This window comes from Simochromis diagramma, unplaced genomic scaffold (assembly GCF_900408965.1).
Source record: "Simochromis diagramma unplaced genomic scaffold, fSimDia1.1 OVJJ01000361.1, whole genome shotgun sequence".
Taxonomy (NCBI): Eukaryota; Metazoa; Chordata; class Actinopteri; order Cichliformes; family Cichlidae; genus Simochromis; species Simochromis diagramma.
In genome coordinates, this window is record NW_024386860.1 from 18,781,637 (window position 1) to 18,802,024 (window position 20,388).

The window sequence follows — 20,388 nt, forward strand, 5'->3', positions numbered from 1 at the left end:
AGTATAAAAACATCTGTTGATGTTTCATGCAGCTACCACGGAAACTTGAAGAGTTTCTGTGGAGCAGGAGGAGTCCCAGGAGTTTTGCCTGGAATCGCGTTTGTGGCCTTGACCAATGATGTCTCATGTTGCTGAGACGCTCCTGCTCTGTACAGACATCTACTCACTGGCCTACCCATCTGTACACCCAGAAATGCTTACAGGTTACATGACAGGTGAGGTCCCGTTGGGTACGTTCTGCCTCTGCACACATAAAGACCACAAAACAAATGTCCAGACCATGTGAAAAACACGTCCAAAGTATGTCCTTTAACATGCGTTGGGTCATTAACCCACTGAGCCAGGTTAAAAGAGTCCGTTAAAGCAAGGAAGTCTTTAGCAAATGAGTCATCCTTACAGCAAGTGTGTATGTTAAAATCACCGACAATGAGAACACAACCATACTTAAAAAGAACGGAGCCTAGGAGATCAGCAAAGTCCGTGATAAAACGTTTGCTATATTTAGGCGGTCGATAAACCACCACGCAGAGTGTGGTCGTGGATGCAGTCATCCCCAATAACTAGACTTCAAAACTAGAGTAGGTAGGTGAGGGTAGCTGCCGAACTGCATATGAATTTTAAAAACCGAGGCTATGCCGCCACCCCTACCAGACCGGTGCAGGGGAAGAGGAGAAGGTGCCTAAGTTTACCTCCTGGAAGGAGGGAAAGAAGATCAAATGTCCAGGCTGGCATGTGGGTAGCCGGTGCTCTGGCTTTAAAGTAGACCCTGAGGCGAACGCGACGGCCGCTCCTTCTACCGCATTTCCTGTAGCGTTTCTTGGTTAGGAAGAGGTAGGTGGAAGAAGCCGGTCGGAGGGTCCAGTTGGGGCGCGGTGGCGTCGCCTAGATTCCAGCAAGGATCAGCCCGAGAGGAATGGGAGAGTCTTAGATTTAAAAGTGTTTGCCTGTAATCAGTGCTCAGCCATTAGATGAGCATACAACTAAAAGGATCAAAAATACAATGCCAAGGTCCGTAAAAGAGCGTAGAGGGGTTAGAAAGCAGCGAAACAGATACAGCCGAAGACGGCAAGCCATGTGCACCGGCGCCATCTTGACTGTAGTTTGCACCTTTATGAATCAGTACAATTAGTTCCTAGTTAGAAGCTGTCTGACAAAGTAAAGCAGGCTAAAAGATCACATCACACCAAGACCTACAGAAGCAGCTGAAAACAAAGCCAGTAAGGTCACAGAGACATTTCTAAGGCTGTGAGACTCCACAGCGAGAGCCATAATCCACACATGGAGAAAACCTGGAACATGCTGAACCTTCTCAGGAGCAACTGGACAAGCGAAAGACTCCAAGAGTGCATCAACGATTCAACCAGGAGGTCACAGAAGAACCCAGAACAACATGGCCTCCGTGGGAGCGATCCCAGGAGAAAACTCCCGCAGACCAAAGACATTAGGACGGGGATAAAGAGTTTTCCACGACGCTGTACTTCATATGTTGAGCAGAAGTGATGGACCGGGACCGGTGCTGACTTTGCAACTTTCCTCTCTCCAGGAGAAAGTAAAGCATGAGCCACTGATGGTGCACCTCCAGGACCGCTCTGCTCTCCTTTCACTAAGATCAAACTAACACATTTCACACGTGGAAACATCAGGACAACATCCGGCTCTGCAGAACAAACAGCCGATGCTTCACTGCGAGCGTCTCTGCAAACAAAGGAAGCTCAGATTCAATCACTTAAAATCGTCTGTGTCTGAACAACGATGTCTAATGAGTAGATTTCATTGCAACCTTGTACTCAGCGCTTTGTTCAATGTTTCCCATCAGGTTGATGACTCGAGAAACTTTGTGTTCACGGTGCTGGGAGAACGGGCCACTGGGCTCAGGAAGGTCAGGAACTGCGCCATCTGCTACGGTGAGCATCGTTTTCTGCTCTGATCTTTCTTCTGACTTTTCGTGGTTGACAGCGTAGGCGAGCAGAACGCTGTCAAACTAATACTGACTCCTTGTACATGAAAAATGAGACCACTGCAGTCTTTTTGCCAAAGAATGTGTTTTCAGTACTCGGGGTTGAGAGTCAGTGATAATAAATGCATAATGAATGATCTGATGGATCTGTGTGCACAGTGCCAGTGTGTGCTGTGTTTCCTGTTGACCTTTGAACCCATGGGTAACAGCACGCTGGCTGATATCAGAGCACACTGTTAGACCTTCCATGAAGTTCAATAATTAGAATATGCTGGCGTCTTTTCTAAATGCTTCTGTGCCACAGCATCCTGGTTCCTGTCGAGTAGTCCGAGATCTGATGTGCACAAACACGACGGGTCACTTGTAGCTTTTGTAGCTTCCTGTCATCAGCATCACGCTTTCTGATGTCATCTCTGTCTCTGCAGACCCCTGCAGGCGTGCAGAGGAGTGCGCCTTCATCCAGGAACCAGTGCCGCCTCAGCAGGCGGATGTGGACCTGGTCATGGTGCTGGACAGCTCCAGGGAGATCCAGGCCGATGAATACGCCGGTGCCCGGCAGCTGCTGAGCTCTGTGGTGGAGCAGCTGGCCGTGAGTCCACAGCCCCGCCGAGCCGGCCCCCAGGCCCGAGTAGCTCTGGTCCAACAGAGCACCAAGGTGGAGTTCGACCTGCACACCTACCAGAATGCTGGAGACATGAAGACGTACATGATCCAGAACATGCAGCAGCAGGGCGGCTCTTTGGCGCTGGGACAGATGCTGGACTACACCCTGACGGAGGTGCTGCTGAAGGCCGGCCAGTCGCGCAGCAAGAGGGCCGTCCTGACTGTGGTGGGCACCAAGACGGCCTACAGAGACCAGGCCAAGCTGCGCTACATCTCCCAGAAGGCCAAGTGTGAGGGGGTGGCGCTGTTTGTGGTGGCGGTGGGTGATCGTTACAACCTGACGGAGGTGGAGGAGCTGGCCAGCGTGCCGATACAGCAGCACCTGATCAGACTCGACAGGCTGAAGGCCGACGAGCAGGGCTACGCCCAGCGCTTCATCAGGGTCTTCCTCTCCACCCTCAACAGTAAGATGTTTCCCATCTGCAGCAGTCAGATTAGATTACTGGTGTTCTGGAACACCTGAAGGAAGGGGTCATTATCATTTATCATTTCAGACTTTCCTTTAAACATTCACGGTAACCATCAGTTCCTTTCCCGTTTCACCGCAGAGTATATCTCACCATCACTGTTTTTGTCCCGTGATTGTTTCAGAGGGAGTCACCTCGTATCCTCCTCCCTCTCTGAGGCGAGCATGTGACCAGCTGGGCGGCCAGGAGGGAGGACAGATATTCATAACGGGGTAAATCACACACTCGCATCGCCATCACGTGGGCCTCAGCTAAAACGAAAGTTTGCAGCTCCTGAAATTTCTAATTCTTGGTTGATGTTTGACTTTGGGAGAATCAAGAAGAGTTGTTGTGCATTAGGAAGCTGAAAGGCTCTCACATGGTGATGGTGTGTCCACACATGTGGTCGCTGTGTTCAGTCAGGGCGTGGCACAGCTGGAGGACGTGTTTGTAGAGGAGGTGGAGGAGGACTTCCAGGAGCAGACCGGAGGACAGATTCAGACCGGGCAGCTGGACGTCATCGACGCTCTGATCAGAGGAAACGGCCAGAAAGTCATCTCTGACACGCACGTCAAAGGTAGCCGCACACACGGCGCAGACACACTGCTGCAGGTGAAGGACCGCTCTGACAACGCCTTACATAATGGCAGGGGTACACGACCTCTGACCTCTGAGGTTCAGCAGGAAAAGATTCTTTATTTGTCACATGCACGGTAATACGAGTACAACATATACACAGTAAATGAATTCTATACAATAGAGGACGTCGTGTGCAGGGTTCAGACAAACTCTTTTCATTAAAGTGTGTACAGATGTTCTCTCCTTCAGCAGCTGCACAGATGTGGTGGGCATGTCGCGTGTCATGTATGCTTTAACCTCGTGTCTTTGTTCGACTGCATGAGCAGCGGGTCTCAGCCACAGACTGTACATAAAAGACGGACGTAGCCTGCATTCTCTCAGAGGCAGTAAAAGCAACTCAAGGAGGCGGACCATCATCACGTACAGGAGCTCGGGGTAGGAGGGTGTGCTCGTTTGTCAGCCATGATGGATGACAGAGCTGATGATGGAATAAAGGTTGCTAACAACAACACTGGCTCAGGTGGATAAATTCTGGTTTCAGAATCTGAACCCCAGAGTTGCAGCCGACTGCTCCGTCGCTGTATCTTTATGTTTGAAGGTGTTTCTTGGGGCCGTGGCAGCATGCTCACAGTGGGGAAAAATTGGCATCCCTCCCTCAAAAAAGAGACTTTCTCCCAAAGCTTCCTCCTCCTGAGTCGCCCCCTGCTGGTCATCAGAAGGAATGCAGGCGTTCAGTCAGTCTGTGCTGGAGCCGCTGCCTGTTTGTAGTAAATGTGTGTGTTCTGCTTTCAGCCCGGTGTCAGCTGCCCGCTGATATCGGCAACCAGTGTAAGAAATACGCCACAGCCTGGTTCTTTGACACAAACGTCGGTGCATGCTCTCGGTTCTGGTATGGCGGCTGCGGCGGCAACGCCAACCGCTTTAGAACGGAATATGAATGTTTCCAGACATGTGGGAACCAGCGTAAGTCCAGACTGCACACAAGCTGACCGCTCCACGTCTGTGGACCCACTAACCTCTGCTATCAGCGGACAGCTAACAGGATGCTCTGCGTGTTGCTTCCTACTAAAGTCCTCTGTGGTCGCGCTGATAACACGCCCTCTGCTACTGCTGTCCACGCTCAGACTCCGTCTGCACACGGACATGCATACACATGTATGTACGTGGGGGACAAAGGTCACAGTAAAAGCGACGCTCTTCTTCTCACGTGCCAGTACTTCCTGCTCAGTGACAGAACACGCCGACCTGTGAGAAGCCCTCATCACTGCTCGCCTGCACAGCTATCGCCTCTCTGACTTTACTCTGTCCCTGCTCGCAGATCCCAATGTGGTGGAGAAGACTCTGCCTGCCAGCTTTGCCTCTAAAGGTAAGACCCGCCTGTGCGATGGACAGCGGTGACAGCTGAAAAGTGTGAGCTCACACACGATGTTTGTGCCAATAAATACAAGTTAAAAAAGGCAGCGAGAGAGAAGGAAAGAGGAGGAGCTATTTCCCGGTTGTTCTAACAAGGACGAGCGTGCATGTTGAGATGTTTCGGGTCACGTCTCGCTCTAATATCCGTTTCCTGTTGTCCTCCAGATTCCTGTATCCTCCCTCAGGACCGGGGCAGCTGCGACAACTACACGATGATGTGGTTCTTTGACACCGCACAGAAGGAGTGCGCTCGCTTCTGGTACGGCGGCTGCGGCGGCAACAAGAACCGCTTCCTGACGCAGGACGAGTGTCAGAGCCTGTGTGGGACGAAGATCAGATGAGGAGGACGAGAGCGTCACGGCTGAACACGCATAAGGAAACCTGCCGAGGCCACTCAATGAATTAGTCACAGCATTTACCCGCCCTCCCCCGCCGCCATCAGGGAAACGGCTCGAACGCTTTCAGTCATCTGTCGCCTGCTTTTTGTTTGTTTACACGCATGTTCGATTTAAAGAGGCCCAGAAAGGTCACAGGAACGATCGCCTAAGTCTCAGTCCCAGCAGGTGTGACCTGTAACAGCTGACACGGTCGCTGCTCATCGCACTGGTTTGTCCTCGTCCACATTAGGAAACAAAAAAAAGTGAGACATACAAATTCGGGACTTGCTGTTTGTACAGTTAGCCTCAGTCAAAGAGGCCACGCCCCCTGTAACACAAACTTTAAAACAGGCTGGAAAGGTTTAACGTGCGATTCTATGGCGACTCACTCACTGCTGCCTCTGCTGGGCACAGGAGAGATTGCAGGTTGGTGCTCAGTTCTCAGAGATGCACGGTGCTGTATCATAATCCAGCTCACAGGAAACGTGAACGTTACTGTGACCTTTCAGGGCCTCCGTAGTTTTCCCTCCAGAGCACATCCCGTTATCCTCGCTGCTCGACTCCCCTCACAGACCCCGCCCACGCTCCTTTCCCTCCAGTCAGGTGCTACTTTTTATAAATCAGGTGGAGGCTGATGTGAGAACAAGGTTAAGACTTGAGAGAAGTTAACGTGTTGATGTGTAATTTTCCATGAACCTGAAGCAGCATTAAAAACACAGGTAGAAGTGAAGCGTGTACAGTATCGCTCCCACAGACGGGACTGTGTGGACTCCATGTAACTGCAGCTTTCACACGTCAACGATGGTTTAAGAAAATAAAATGATCTCAAGTGTCCGTCTGACTTCCTCTTTGTGACCAATCAGGAAACAGCCACGGTCTCTGATCACGTGGTCTGTGTGTGTGTGTGTGTGTGTGTCTGTGTATGTGTGTCTGTGTGCGTCTGTGTGTGTCTGTGTGTGTGTGTGTGTGTGTGTGTGTCTGTGTGCGTCTGTGTGTGTGTCTGTGTGTGTGTGTGCGTGCGTCTGTGTGTGTGTGTCTGTGTGCGTCTGTGTGTGTGTGTGTGTGTGTGTGTGTGTGTGTGTGTGTGTGTGTGTGTGTGTGTGTGCGCGAGAGAGAAACTTTATTTAAAACTGTAAAAAAATGAAGAAAGAGGTTTAAATGCACCTATGCAGGACCAACACACAGATTCTCGTCTTCATATCTTAGTCGGGACATGTAATTGACATAATGCTTCTAACCCTGAGCCTAACTATAAGCCTGACACTAAAACCACATTGTGAGTCTAAATAACACCTTCGATGTGGCACTTTGGTCCCCACAAAGACGTCTGAACAGGTGCACGTGCACACAGAGTTCTCAGGTCTCACTCAGTTTGCTTCAGGCCGTAAAGCATCGTTTCATACATGGTTTTATTTTCACACACACAGATTCTGCTGGTTTGTGGAGCTCTGACAGTGTTCGATGCTTCTGAGCAGCGTTCAGGTGAATCATCACAACGAGACAGGAAGTTTACCTCAGGTGACTAATCTGTGCTCCTGATGTACGCAGTCCTTTTGTTAATAAAGCACTTTCAAATGAAGCCAGAAGAACGTCACACGGACTCAACAGCAGTTCCCAAGTTGTGGATGGGGACCCCTGGTGGGCTCTGCAGGAACAACGTGGAGCTCAGCTGGAGGCGTCGCCGACGCTCCGATTTAAAGAAGCTGAATTACACCTGCACATGGAAAACTGAACTAAAGATGAATCAAAACAAGACTACATGTCCCATAATGCAACTCAACAGATTTACATATCCCTAAATCATCAGCGCAGCTATCAATCGTGGTTCTAAAAATCAGGTTTCCTTCGTATCCAGGCAACAAGACTTCAGAGTGAAAAATGGCGTGTTCATCTGGCAGGAGCGAGATCAGCTGCACACCTGCACTTCCTGTCACCTGACACTGACGGACATGAAAAGCACAAACTAGTCGTCAGGGCTCAGAGTCTACAGCAGAGCATGTCACTTCCTGTTTGAACCACGTCTCGTGATGATGATGTAACCGTGTTCATGGGGAACAGGAGCGTGTGTCCATAAACACACGCCTCCCTGCGTGCGTGTGCTGTGATGTCATCGGGGGCCCTCATTTCCAGACTTTGACGATGCCGTCTCTGGACGAGGTGACAATGAAGCCCTGCGTGGTCTGGAAGGTGGCGATGTCCGTGATGATGTCGTGGTGACCTAAGGGGAGGGACTCCGGGCCGCGGCGGGGCGAGTCCTCCACCACGCCGCTCTTCTGTTTGCTGTGGATCTCCTGCAGAGACGGCAGTGTTCAAAGGTGAAAGCAGGAAGAGTGTGTGCGTGTGCGTGCACGTGCGTGCGTGCGTGCATGTGCGTGCGTGCATGTGCGTGCGTGCATGTGCATACCTGTACGACCTCGGTCCCTTCGATGATCTTGCGGCTGTAGAGGACAGACGGGCAGTGCAGCGAGTCGTTGGCTCCGCCCGCCACAATGTACGACCTTTCCGGATACGCCAGGTCCCAGAACCTGAACGGAGGTCAGCAGAGGTCAACAGTCGCTCAGAAAAACTGTTAAACGAACAGAGCCGTGAGCTCGTCCTGCTGCCATGTTTGATGTTCTGTGGGCCACAGAGCGGCGCTTACACCTGAGCGTTAGCGGTGTCAGCTGCACAGCTACGACATCATCTCTCCATGACTACGACTTCCTGCCAGGACGGAGCTTTGTAACTGTGGAGGGTGAAATACGACCCAGCCAGAACCAGAACTTCCTGTTGAGCTTCACTGAGTGAGTCTGGCTAATCTTAGCTAATGTTAGCTTTCCTGCTAACACAGGTGAACGATGTGCTACCAGCTACAGCGAGCTAACCTCAGCCAACCAGTCTGTGTGAGCTGGGCGCCGCTCGCTCGGCGACGTCAGCGATCCGTGGACTCCACCTGTGAGCTAACGATGCAGAGAACTGTGAGGTGGAGTGTTTGTGTGGATGTTTCTCTGTGGGTCACACCTGATCCTCATGTCAGAGCCGGCTGTGAGCAGCAGAGGGTTCCCGTCAGCAGGACTGCAGTAGATCCCATTAATGCTGTGTGGGGACGGCTGCAGACACACAAACACACACCTCAGTGACTTACACACACACACACACACACACACACACCTCAGACACTCACCTGCATCTCAGAGAGTGGGGGTGCCGAGCTCGCCCACAGGGTGAATTTGCGGTCTCCGGTCTCCATGTCCCACATGGACACTTCATTGTTCCCCTGCACAGCTGCAGACACACACACACACACACACACACACACACACACACACACACACTTATGACTCTGTGGAGACTTTAACAGAAACGAACTCTGAGGCGACTCAGCTGACCTGCGATGACAGACGACTGGTAGAGCGGGTGCATCAGCAGCCGTCTGATTCGTGCTCGGGCAGGGTGGGAGTGGTTTGAGATGGGCAGCTGGAACCGCATATCCCAGCAGGCCATGGTGCCGCTGCTCGTACCTGCAGGAAACACAGAGACGTGAATGTTTCGTGCGACACCTGGACGTACGTCTTTGTTAAAACCGTTTTCCCGCCACCACAAACAGATTTCATGTGAGGACACACGGACCGAGGCAGAGCCAGCACTGGTGCATGTCCACGGCAAAGGACGTGATGAGTCCGAGGCGGAGGTCGTGGCGCAGCGTCCAGGCGTTGGAGTTGGAGCGGAGGTCCCAGCCGACCAGCGAGCCATTGACGGTGGCGTACGCCAGCACCGACTGGGCGCCGGAGTTGAAGTGGTGGATGTCGACCGTGCAGCCGTCCTCCTGCAGGTCCAGAGACCTGAAAGAGCACAGATCGACTTCCTGTCAGATATCCTGGTGCTCATCTCAAACACGGCTGTTATCTTGAACTGTGTCGTCGGGTTTCTGTTACCTGCTCTGGAACGGCTGCACTTTGGGGGATTTTGGCGGTTTGTTGGCTTCGACGGCGAGCAGCTGGATGGATCCATTATCCGAGGCCACGGCTAAATAGTGCGAGCCCTGACAGAAGGTCAGCGTCTTCACGTGGCCGCCGATGCGAGAGTACGTCAACACCGACCTGCGGAGACACGGTGAGGGTGAGTGACTCCGCGGCGCCGCTTCTGCATGCGGGGCAGGCACACCTGAGGGCCTCACCTGGTGGTCGTGGTCTTTCCCTCCATCTTCTGGCTGTCCCACACTTTGACAGTACCGTCGTTGGAAGCCGTGGCGAAGATGGAGTGCTCGTCAGAGACTCGGATGCGGTTCACGGCAGCTTTGTGTTCGTGCAGGTGGGCGACCAGCAGGCCTTTCGGGTGCCACCCTGAAACAGTCACAGCTGTGTGAGGTGTGAGCTCGCCCGCGCCCCGCCCGAGGTCCGCTGCGAGTGCGGCGGCGCTTACCTGGAGGAGGAGGTCGGCTCTCCCACTCAGCGCTCTCCATCATCTGCTTGGCCATGCGCTCGGCACTGCACTGCTCCCTCTTCTGCTGCACCAGCTGCTGAAGCTCGGCCTTGCACGTGTTGAGGCGTCGCTGATAGGCGGGGCCGCTTGCCACCGACTGCAGCACGGGCACCGCCAGAGCCGCGGTGCTCTTCCTGATCTGACTCCCCGGCCCGTCGGCGGCCTGCAAACGGACCCAAACCCAAGTTTAGCGACTGAAAGGAACCAGAACCACAGAATTATCTCCCATCATGCCCCGGGGCGCGCGAAAGGAAGGCGTGAAACCCTAGTCGAGCAGGTTTCCTCCCACTGAAGATGAAATCTAACGATGGTTCCTCCTCCACAGCACTGACACACAATTACGTTAGAACATGATGACGACACAGCTGCAGGTGTGATGAAGAACCCAGAAAGTTTACCCACAATGCATTGTTTTGAGTGTTGTCTGGTGAGCAGTCAAACTACAAATGTCCCTGATGCTTTTAGACCCGCCCCTCTGTACCTGCAGCCTCTAAACTCTGAGAATAGTCGTGCACATCTGCTCTCAGACCAAATGGGACCCGGCACAGCATCGTATGAATGTCGGGTGGCGTTACCGTGGCGGGCTGGCTGGAGGGCGGCTCCTGAGATCCAAACATGCTCTTCCACTCCTCGTTCATGGTGGAGTCCTGCTTGGTGTGCTTCCTGGCTGTGGGACAGACATGCAAACAGGACGTTAACCACGAGCTCAGATGAAGCAGCTTCCACAATCGGTGAAACTAAATCCGAGGAGAAGGCGAAACAAATGTCACACAAAGAAAAGTTCAAATAATTCTTCATGTGCTCGTCGAGGTGAGATACTTTTATTTTGGAGGGCTTTGATTAGACGCAGTGAATCTGTCGGCCGCTCTCTGATCACAAAGCCAAAGTGATTAATGAGACAGATCAGAGAGCGTCTTTCTTCAACAATCTGCTGCTCTCACATGTGTGGCTGCAGATGGAGCCGATTACTGTGGCGGAATTACACAAAAACATCTGGAACAGGATTGTTTCAAAGCAGCGGGACCTTTTACATACCCCACAAGAGACATCACAACAGACACATGGAAACACTCGACAAAACAATAAGCATCAGAGCTGAAACCCTGCAGTTCCTCTAACGTCCAGCAGAGGCAGCAGTGGGTCGTGTTTACGGCCTGATCAGCAGACCAGCTGCAGGAACAGGAAAGTGCAATGAAGCACAAACAAAACAACAACACTGAAGTTCAGTTCAGTTTCATGTCACTCAGCTGTGAAACTGTAAAAAATGTGGGAGGAGCTTACCCGCCTCTAAGACCAGGGCTGGGTTTTGAATATCGATGTTCTGATTAAAATCGATTCTGGCTTGGATAACGTGATATCAATTCATTAAAATCCTGAATAGATTTTTAAATATAAATTTATTTTGCCCGAAACGCCAGAATCTCAAATTCAATCTCACAAATTTTCAACAACCACCAAACAGTGAATGAGAGCAGGAACAGGCTTCTGCACAAAGACGTAAACACAAAGCGCCGACGCATCAGAATCAGTGAGACGTCGCCTTTCTCACCGACGGCACGGACACGGTCGGGGCTGAAAGCCGACAGCTCGCTGATTCCGATGTTTCGGCGGGTCGAGCTTTGTGTTCACGCCCTTTTTGCGCTGATTCAGAAGCTGTTAGTTTGATGTCTCTCCAAACATTATTGACCGAACCAGCAGCAAAAGAAGATCCAAACTATGCTTCACATAAACATCATCATGGACTCACTCTGACTTTTGCTGTTTTGCTTCCACCAGGATGAAATCACACTTCATGCACAGCTCTCTCTCTCTCTCTCTCAACAGTTTCCCGTCTGAATCTGTTTTCTGCATTATTCGCTTGTTTATTACACACAAGTCTACCGCTGTTTACAGCCTGTCAGCCGCTGGTTTTTTACATTTAACTGCCTTCCAAGCAGAAAGCCTCATCTCTGTTCAGACTGAGGACATTTAGACTTCAGTGATTGCTCAGCTGTGATCGAACCTCTGTGACTCTGCTTCACTTCAGCAGCATCAGCTTCACGCGTTGATTCACGGTTTGCTTCAGTTTTTGATCGACTGCAGAAGAGTTCGAAGCTTCTCTGCTATAAAAAGCCAGAACAGGAAAACCTGCTTCATGTTTTATCCTCAGTTACTTTGACACAAAGACGTCTGCGGTGACGCTCACACCTCTGATGGAGCCTCACAGTGTCAGCTTTGTCTTATACATGGATACGTGCTGATAAACGATCAGAGTTATAACATTTTTGGCTGTCTGAGGCAAAATGTCCCCGATTCAAATCGAATCAGGACCTTGTGGATCAGAATGGATTCTTCGATACCCAGCCCTACCTAAGACCGACTCAGCTTAACCACAGTGAAGCCTCACAGTGTCGAACATTGGCTGTGGTGCCGCGGACACGCTCCACGACGAAAACTCTAAAGCGCCTCGATTTGACATGGCCCAGGCGTGCAGTGTAGAGTGACCACATACCAAGTTGATCCAATAAATCCCGAGGAGGAGTTTGCAAAAGTGTGACACCTGGAAATGGTCGAATCCGCACCAGAAGGGCATCTTTAATTAAAAATGGCCGACTTCCTGCTGGGTTTGGGACGTGGGTCCGGTGGACTTTTTGGTCCATGTTAGCACGTTACAACTGTGTACCAACTTTCATATGTGTATGTGAAACTCAGCGGTTCGCTGTGTGGATGGGATGTGGGTTACCTCGCTTGTCCTCGCCCTCGGCTTTGGGTTTGATCAGGTCCACTTGGCGGCCGGTGATGCCGAGCGTGGCCAGGTCGATGACGCCGGTCTGGCCCGCCTCCCCCGCGTGGCTCTGCTCGCCCATGTTGGCTTTGGCCTTGTTGGATTTCAGCATGAAGTCTTTGAGCGCCAGCAGCTTGTCCTCCTCGGCCTCGGTCATGCCCTGAGAACAGAGTCCGCACGGCGGTGATCATTTGCTGTCAACAAGTCATGTGAATAAAATGAGGTGGGAGGAGTTAAAGCACATCGTCTCCCTCCACTCGTCTCTGCTGTGAGCAGAAAGGCTCATTCACTTATTATGAAGGTGGAAACGATCAGTCAGGCTGTAAGCGTGTTCATTTTAACACGGGAGTCTATGGGGACTGAGTCGCTGCTGCCTCTGCTGGACGCCAGAGGAACTGATCATGATCACGCAGGAGGAGCTCTGAGACGGAGCAGACTTATCCTTATCTCCACTCCTCACACTGAGGAGGTGATAAACCTCCGGATTCCTCAGTTTGAACTTCTGCCGTCCACATGATTAATCATCATCTCTGTTTCCTCCTTTCCAGTAACAGGAACTAATCAGAGGCGAAATGTGTTTAACTGTGTCGAGAAGGTCGACCACAGCCAGTCAGGAACAAACACCGACAGCCGCAGAAGAATTTAGCTTTCAAATCAGCTGGACAAACAAATCCTTTATCGTCAGAGAAACCACGACATGAAAAGCCTCGGCCTCATGTCAGTGAAGAACGTGCAGGTTTCATGCATGAAGCTGAGCGAGGGCGGAGCCGTGCAGGAGGCTAAACGCTGCTCGTCGTTTTCTTGTTGCTAAATGTGTTTAATTCATTAACCTGTCAGATCTCGTGCTGGCCTCTCACTGAGCATGCTCGTGATAGATTGTATAAAGTGACTAAAAGCAGTGCAATTAAAATGTGAGTGCAGATTTGTGTGTGTGTAAACAACAGGCTGAAAGCTGTGTGTTGCTGCCCCCTTGTGACTGCAGCCAGCATTGCTGCAGAGAAACATCATGGCGCAGCAAGCACAGCCTGCAGTTCCTGTAGCATCCAGCAGAGGCAGCAGTGAGGCGGAGCCCATAAAACGTGTTCTCACCTGTGAGAGCAGCTTCTTGAGGAGCTGGGCGATGGCCGGGTCATCGGGCGTGGGGCATTCTGGGATGGTGCCCGCGCGCTTCTTCTGGCGCAGCAGCAGGTGTCTGAAGAGCGTGGCGATGTCTTTGGAGCGCAGGGCGTAGTCGAAGATGGAGCGACTCACGGGCTCCTTCAGGACACTGAGCAGAACAAGCTCCTTATCGATCTGCGGGGAGATGAAGACGGATGAAGTGAGGAGGACGCAGGAGGCACGAGCGTGACGACGGTGGCGCGGACTCACCTGGATGATGGGCTGGGTGATGAAGGGGTTGAGGTGGGGCATCAGCTTGCAGTAGACGTCGGCGACGTTGAGGTGCTGCGCGACTACGGTGATGAAGCCCACGGCGCCGTAACGGATCCACAGGTTGGGGTGACACAGGAACGGAGCTACGGCAGGCGGGAGGAGACAGACCGGGTTTAGTGACATCACGTCCACGGCTAAAACACGCGAAAGCCGCTGGAGGGAAACAGCTCCTGAGACTCGCTTACCGATGTCGCCGACGAACTCGTAGATGTGCGGTTTCTGCAGCAGACCCAGCTGGCACATGCAGGTGAGTGCGTTCAGGGCTTTGTAGATGACGAACTCCTCGGTGTCGCTCAGACCCTGCTGCAGCAGCGGCTTCAGGATGGACGAACTCTGCCAGCCGACGTACGCCGCCACGCCTGCAGGCACACACAGGGAGAGAGAGCGTTTCTTATTTCCTGCTTTATTTTGTATTCATCAGTTTCACTTCCTCCCCCTGTTAGTTGTTTGCCCCGCCCTCTTTAGCATCACCTTCTCTTCCACGTCCTTACATTTACATTCAATGATGTCTTTATGACCTCGGATCATGAGTTAATGTTTATGCTCTCCTTTGTTTCTTTGTTTGTGTTTTTCCGGAGAACTTGAAGCTTTTGATTCCTGAGAATTGAAAAACTGATTGGACTTCTATGGCGATGTCACCGAGTCTACATCAGTTCAACGAGGCAGAGAAGCAGAAACACGCACAGGTATCCTGAACGATCTGTCTCAGCGGCTGAGAATATTACTCTTCCAGCCAGAAGATGTTTGTGGCGTCGAGACTGAGGAGCTTCTACGTCTGCTTCACTCCAGCCTCCAAACACTGGCCTCTAAAGCCTGTAAACTGTGATGGAAGAGAACTACACTCGTCTTTAGCTGCTGCTGGTAGCTAACCTCACAGCACACCAGCTGCAGTTCCCGCTTCTGACCACAGAGGGCGCTGCTGCTAAGTTTGGCGCGCTTACCCACGATGCTGTCGAAGAAGGCGCCCCGCAAGTGCCAGTCGTTCTTGTCGTTGAGGAAGGTGATCATGTGGGACAGCAGGACGTCATTGGCTTTCTGCCGGCCGAAGAAGACGCACAGGCACGTGATGCCGTTCTCCATCAGCGACTGCTTGACGATGTTCTCCGAGTCGCTGAGCAGCGTCACCACCTTCTGCTGCACCATCTCGTGCAGCGCTTGCAGCTCTGCACAGCACACATACAGCGAGCTCGTCACATGGACGCACAGCGACGCATTTATAAGCAGCTCCGAGGCCGAGGCATACCTGAGTCGTAGTTTTCGTTGGGGTGGAGCGCTTCCTCCGCGTCCTCGCTGCTCAGGTCCTGCTCCGTGTTCACGTTGTTTTCCTGGACCAGCTCCAGGAAGCGCAGCGCGCTCTCGGCCAGGTGGGCGATGTTTTCTGAGAGGAGAAAGAAGGTGTCAACGATCTAAACCTGCGCGGCGTGCGTCTGCGGCGTTTCTGAGTCACTGACCTGCGTACGCCAGCCTGACGATGGTAGCGTCGTCCTGGGCGAGGTGGGCAATGCCCGGCAGGATGTACTCGGGGTAGATGTTCACATCGTTCCTCGGGACCTCCTTCACCAGCGCCAGTACCTTGGCTAGCGTCCGCACGGCCTGGGCGCGCACGCGGGGCATGGGGTCGTTGCAGAAGTGCAGCAGGTACGGCGTGATGCGGTCCAGCAGGACGTCCACGCTGAGCCGGGGGGCCAGGTGGAGGACGAGCTCCAGCGCGGCGAGCTTGGAGTCGCAGCAGTGCAGCGTCTGGAGGCAGGAAGTGATGACGGAGACGAGCACGATGAGGCCCTGCTCCTCACGGGAGCTCGTCACGCCATCGCTGCCATCCTGGGGCGAAGAGGAGGCGGAGCCTGAGGGGAAACAAACAACAACAGTCAGGTTTCGGCAGCAGCAGACTTTCACCCTCTCCAAGTTTCACCCTCAAAGACGCGTGACCTCCGTGCAGGTTGTGCAGGATGTTGTCGAGGTCTTTGCGGATGATGAGCACGCGCTCGTCCGCCGACTGGAACGTCTCTTTGGCGAACTGCGCCATGTACGGCTGCAGGAAGGTGTAGAAGATGTCCGGGAACGCTTTGCCTCGCTGCTGCTTCAGATACTCCTCTGCCGTCAGCCGCTTCTCGGGCTCCCGCTGCACCATCTGGGCCACCTGACAGGAAGCACACACACACACCGGTAAAGACCTCGCTGTGGGCGCTGCACTCGCCGCCTTCAAAGTAAGACCAAGTAAGAGCTCCACACGACCTCAGCTCGACCGGGAAGTAAACGCTTCCAATTGATGAAACATTTATTTTTACTTTGTCAGGATTTGCGGAGGGCCGAGCCGCAGCGCTCAGACGCCGTTTCCTTCCTTAAGAGCGGTTCTTGTAACTTCCTGTTTGTTTTTGGCCAAACGTCTTTTTATTATAACACTGAAACATTTCAGAATATAACACACCTGCACCACATCCTGCTTCCAACACACACACACACACACACACACACACGCGTACACACACACACACATGCACACACACACACCCTGAGCCTGGTTCTGCTGGAGGTTTCTTCCTGTTCCAAGGGAGTTTTTCCTTCCCACTGTCGCCAAAGTGCTGCTCACAGGGGGTCATGTGATTGTTGGGCTTTTCTCTGTATGTAGGATTGTGGGGTCTATCTTACAATATAAAGCGCTTTGAGGCGACTGTTGTTGTGATTTCGCGCCGTGTAAATAAAGTTCAATTGAAAAAAAGATTCTTGGCTCTTTCACCTGCCCAGGCTTTAAAGACTTTTCCTGTTGGTGGAAAATTCCACAAAAGGCAGCACCTCAGAGTTTTTTAATGCAAGTCCAGAATAACCTGTTTGATCAAAGAGTGAGACTCTAACATTTGTCAGCCTGAAGTCACAACAGCTCATCTTCAGCTGCTCTGTGCTGAATTACCAGCCGGGTCATAAATCAGTACCAGCTCTCTGACGCTGCGGTCCTCGATCTTCATGAGGACCTGCTCCGTCTGGAAGTGTCCTTTACGATACGCCAGCAGCTGGGACAGATCGAAGAGCGGGACGCCCTCTGTGAACAGCTCAGCGATCACACAGCCTGAAAACACACACACACAGATGAGGTCTGGCGTTCCTCTGAGTGCAGAAGCACACGAACATTATCACCGGAAGTGTGATGGAAGCTTGCAGCAACGCCTCCGTACCTGCAGAGAAGATGTCCATGGCCTGCTTCAGCTCCCCTCGGCTCCTCTGGTTGTTGTTGGTCAGGTCCACCAGCGGCGTGTTCTGGTCGCTCTCCGTGGTAAACATGCTTCCATCTACGAACCTCTCGGGGGCGATGTAGCACGTCCTCCTCCTAGACGTGTCGAAGAAGTAGTTGAAGTCGGCGGGGTTGTCTTCGGGCAGGTAGGTGGGCTTGAAGCTGGCAAAGTCGGTGAGCAGCACCCAGTTCCAGCTGGTCACCATCACGTTCTCTGTCTTGATGTCCCCGTGACGCACGCCAGCCTTATGAGCCTGGTCGACGGCGTTGAGGATCTGGAAGGCGAGCCAGCGCTTCTCCACGTTGTTAAGGAACGGCCGCGTGCTGATGCGGTCGTACAGGTTGTCCCGAACGTACTGGCGGAACAAGATGGCGGCCTTCTCGGTGAGAGAGGTTTTCTGGAAAGGCAGGCAGTTCTGGCAGGAGTGCAGGCGAATCTTCAGCTCCTCCAGCTCCTGCTTGTGGCTCGTCAGCGGCAGCGACGGGTCCTGGATGGCGAAGACCTTCACCACCACCAGGCCCTCGCGATGTTTGGCCCGGGCCACCTTGAAGAAGCGCGTGCTGCCCAGGCTCTTATCGTACTCGTGATCGACGATGTCGGAGAAGTAGCTGTCCACGGACAGGATCTGAGAGGGGGCGATGCCCGCTAGCTGGTTCCCCATCGTGCCTCGAAGCTGCGCTGCAGAAAGACAAACAGGAGGAGATGTGTACATGCACATAGTGAGTGAAGAAGAAACACCCAGTGCATCATGGGAATCCCCGGCAGCCTACGTCTATTGCAGCACAACTAAGGGAGGATTCAGGGTCACCTGGTCCAGCCCTAACTATATGCTTTAGCAAAAAGGAAAGTTTGAAGCCTGATCTTGAAAGTAGAGATAGTGTCTGTCTCCTGAATCCAAACTGGAAGCTGGTTCCACAGAAGAGGGGCCTGAAAACTGAAGGCTCTGCCTCCCATTCTACTTTTAAATACTCTAGGAACAACAAGTAGGCCTGCAGAGCGAGAGCGAAGTGCTCTAATAGGGTGATATGGTACTACAAGGTCATTAAGATAAGATGGGGCCTGATTATTTAAGACCTTGTATGTGAGGAGCAGGATTTTGAATTCTGGAGTTCTGAAGATCACAGAGCGCCTGTGTGGACATGTCTTTAGTTCAGGGCCCAGCTCGACTATGTCGTGTTTTCCGGGTTTCTTTCGTTGGCCTCCTGCTCCATATCAGCCTTTGGGGACGAGCTTTGCATGAAACGTGACTGATCCAGAAGCTGTTTAGGGGGAGAGTCTCTGCTGTTTAGGGGGAGAGTCTCTGCTGCCTTACTGAATAGAAGGTTTGAGAATGAAAAATGTGTTTGACCCTCAAGTATGTGCCTGCAAATATTTTTAGTTCTTGTAGGTTTTATTTGGAGGGTGTGGTCAGGGTCAAACAGGCTGTCAATCTGTAGTTTTCCATGGATCTCAGCTGACCCTTCTCACCCTGGACACAGTCTGTTTGACCTGCTCCCCTCAGGCAGGAGGCTCCGGTCCATTCGCACCAGAACCTCTCGCCATAAGAACAGTTTCTTCCCCTCTGCTGTTGGACACATGAACAATAACCATATGACTGTCCCCGCCACTATCACATGACCCTACGCTGTGTCACTGCATCATTCCATGTTTGGCACTGATCACCACCTGCACTAATGTATATATCTTTCTATGTAGCACTTTTAATTCTTATTCTTATTTTTATATCTTATGACACTATGTTTGCACTGAAGCACCGCAGCAATTTCTTAATGTTGTAAACCTGCTCAACATTTGGCAATAAACCCCTTTCTGATTCTGATTCTGGTAAATATATCAGACGTCAGCTGTCGGTGTGATGTTGGGTTTCATTGTGCTGCTGTGGTGTTTAATGTCTCCGTGCAGGAGTTTGATCTCGGGCTCTGCTGCTCGGCGTCCATCCGCCCTCCTCTGTTTGTCATCTTTAAACCAAGACGGTAGAAACACGAGCTACGTCTGCTCATTTCCTACAGATTGTTGTGAGGACGACACGTATCTGCCCACGTTAAACTGTGACATCACTAGGTAACGTGGGCAGGTATTAAACCGCCGACGGGCGAACAGGCGTGTAAACTGGAGTGTCCGTGGAGCTGATCGGTGGTGTGAGGAAAATGTCCGCTCGTTATTTACGTTACAGAAACACGAGACCAGGCGTTAGACTTTCTAATCTCTGTTTTTAATTACAAATAATTTCGCTGTAGTCTGGAAATAATATCGATGCGTGTATGCATTTGCACGAGCTGGAGATCTTTAATCTGGAAGATGTAAACGGATCCAACAAGTTAAGCTGGGACACCGGCCTGACCCAGAGGAACATCAGCGGGAGAGCCTGAGCTTCCAGAGCTCGGAGTGAAACCGGCTGTGAGACCACAAACACACTAAAACACTCGGAGGCTAACAGTTAGCATCTCTCTGAGGGAAGTACACGGTAAAAAGCAGACAAACCTGCAGCCGTTCGCTCTCACTGGACTACAGCTACTGCTGCTATTAGCTTCAGCGTGCTAGCAGCGCTAGCCGTAGCACTGATGCTAAAGGCTGCTAACGGGAACAGGCTTCAGGCTGATCCGCCAATCCGGGTCTTCATGTCGGCTCTCCTCCTACCACCGCTGTACCGACCCACCGTGCTCAGATAACCGAGGATAAACAACAAACCAGCCGGACTCGCTCAGCTAATAGAGCCGCTGTTTCCAGCTGTTATTGTGTTTCCGGGTTACAGCGGAACCGGAAGCATCCTTAAGCACCAACCGCGGTAGTTCCAAAGATCGTATAGCAGCGTGTGAGGCTCTCTGTCGATTCAATTATCCGTGTCGGCTCACTGACCGGTCAGCGCGGTGGAGCAGCGCGTTACTCTGAGTCACAGAGATCCGGGGTCCGGGTCCAAGGTCCGGGGTTTGAATCCGGGGTCCGGGTCCAAGGTCCGGGGTTTGAATCCGGCTGGCTCTGTCTGTGCGGAGTTTCCGTGTTCTGCCTGTTCCTGTGGGTTCCTTCCACAGTCCAAACATACCTGTGAGGTTACCTGAGAGTCTTTTTATAA

The 20,388-nt window shown here is 52.2% G+C and overlaps 2 protein-coding genes across 6 annotated transcripts in view; one reads left to right on the forward strand and one right to left on the reverse strand.

Annotated features, from left to right (window-relative positions):
* LOC120732981 (collagen alpha-6(VI) chain-like) overlaps positions 1–6,269 on the forward strand; it is a 58,684-nt gene extending 52,415 nt beyond the window's left edge. For 2 of the 3 annotated variants that reach the window (XM_040030927.1, XM_040030929.1), the window contains 7 exons: positions 1,817–1,904; positions 2,383–3,024; positions 3,212–3,299; positions 3,486–3,643; positions 4,438–4,608; positions 4,964–5,011; positions 5,224–6,269. In XM_040030927.1, coding sequence (XP_039886861.1) covers positions 1,817–1,904; positions 2,383–3,024; positions 3,212–3,299; positions 3,486–3,643; positions 4,438–4,608; positions 4,964–5,011; positions 5,224–5,399 — 1,371 coding nt within the window. In that variant the 3' untranslated portion in view covers positions 5,400–6,269. The remainder of the gene's footprint in view (positions 1–1,816; positions 1,905–2,382; positions 3,025–3,211; positions 3,300–3,485; positions 3,644–4,437; positions 4,609–4,963; positions 5,012–5,223) is intronic. The other variant, XM_040030928.1, reaches the window with a different exon arrangement.
* Positions 6,270–6,811: 542 nt separating this feature from the next.
* On the reverse strand, positions 6,812–20,237 carry pik3r4 (phosphoinositide-3-kinase, regulatory subunit 4). 3 transcript variants are annotated; one of them, XM_040030936.1, is made up of 21 exons: positions 19,800–20,234; positions 17,262–17,991; positions 17,022–17,155; positions 16,021–16,231; positions 15,543–15,935; positions 15,335–15,469; positions 15,033–15,254; positions 14,277–14,450; positions 14,029–14,174; positions 13,750–13,953; positions 12,619–12,820; positions 10,472–10,563; positions 9,837–10,059; positions 9,592–9,757; positions 9,350–9,514; positions 9,045–9,256; positions 8,804–8,935; positions 8,599–8,699; positions 8,436–8,524; positions 7,840–7,960; positions 6,812–7,726 (listed from the first exon to the last, which is right to left on the reverse strand). In XM_040030936.1, exons 2-21 carry the CDS (start codon positions 17,977–17,979, stop codon positions 7,556–7,558), a joined length of 4,011 nt encoding a protein of 1,336 aa, XP_039886870.1. In that variant the 5' UTR covers positions 17,980–17,991; positions 19,800–20,234; the 3' UTR covers positions 6,812–7,555. The 3 variants fall into 3 exon arrangements, with proteins under 3 accessions (XP_039886870.1, XP_039886869.1, XP_039886872.1); XM_040030935.1 differs by having other exon boundaries at positions 17,262–17,996; positions 19,800–20,233; XM_040030938.1 differs by having other exon boundaries at positions 7,684–7,779; positions 7,818–7,960; positions 17,262–17,996; positions 19,800–20,237.
* Positions 20,238–20,388: the final 151 nt, after the last annotated feature.

Excerpts from the sequence above, each read along its gene's own strand:
- pik3r4 (XM_040030936.1), bottom strand. The coding sequence starts at position 17,979 with ATGGGGAACCAGCTAGCGGGCATCGCCCCCTCTCAGATCCTGTCCGTG. Across the intron at positions 16,232-17,021 it reads ACCGCAGCGTCAGAGAGCTG|GTGGCCCAGATGGTGCAGCG; the intron begins GTACTGATTTAT and ends GCTTCCTGTCAG. Across the intron at positions 9,515-9,591 it reads GGAAAGACCACGACCACCAG|GTCGGTGTTGACGTACTCTC; the intron begins GTGAGGCCCTCA and ends GTGTCTCCGCAG.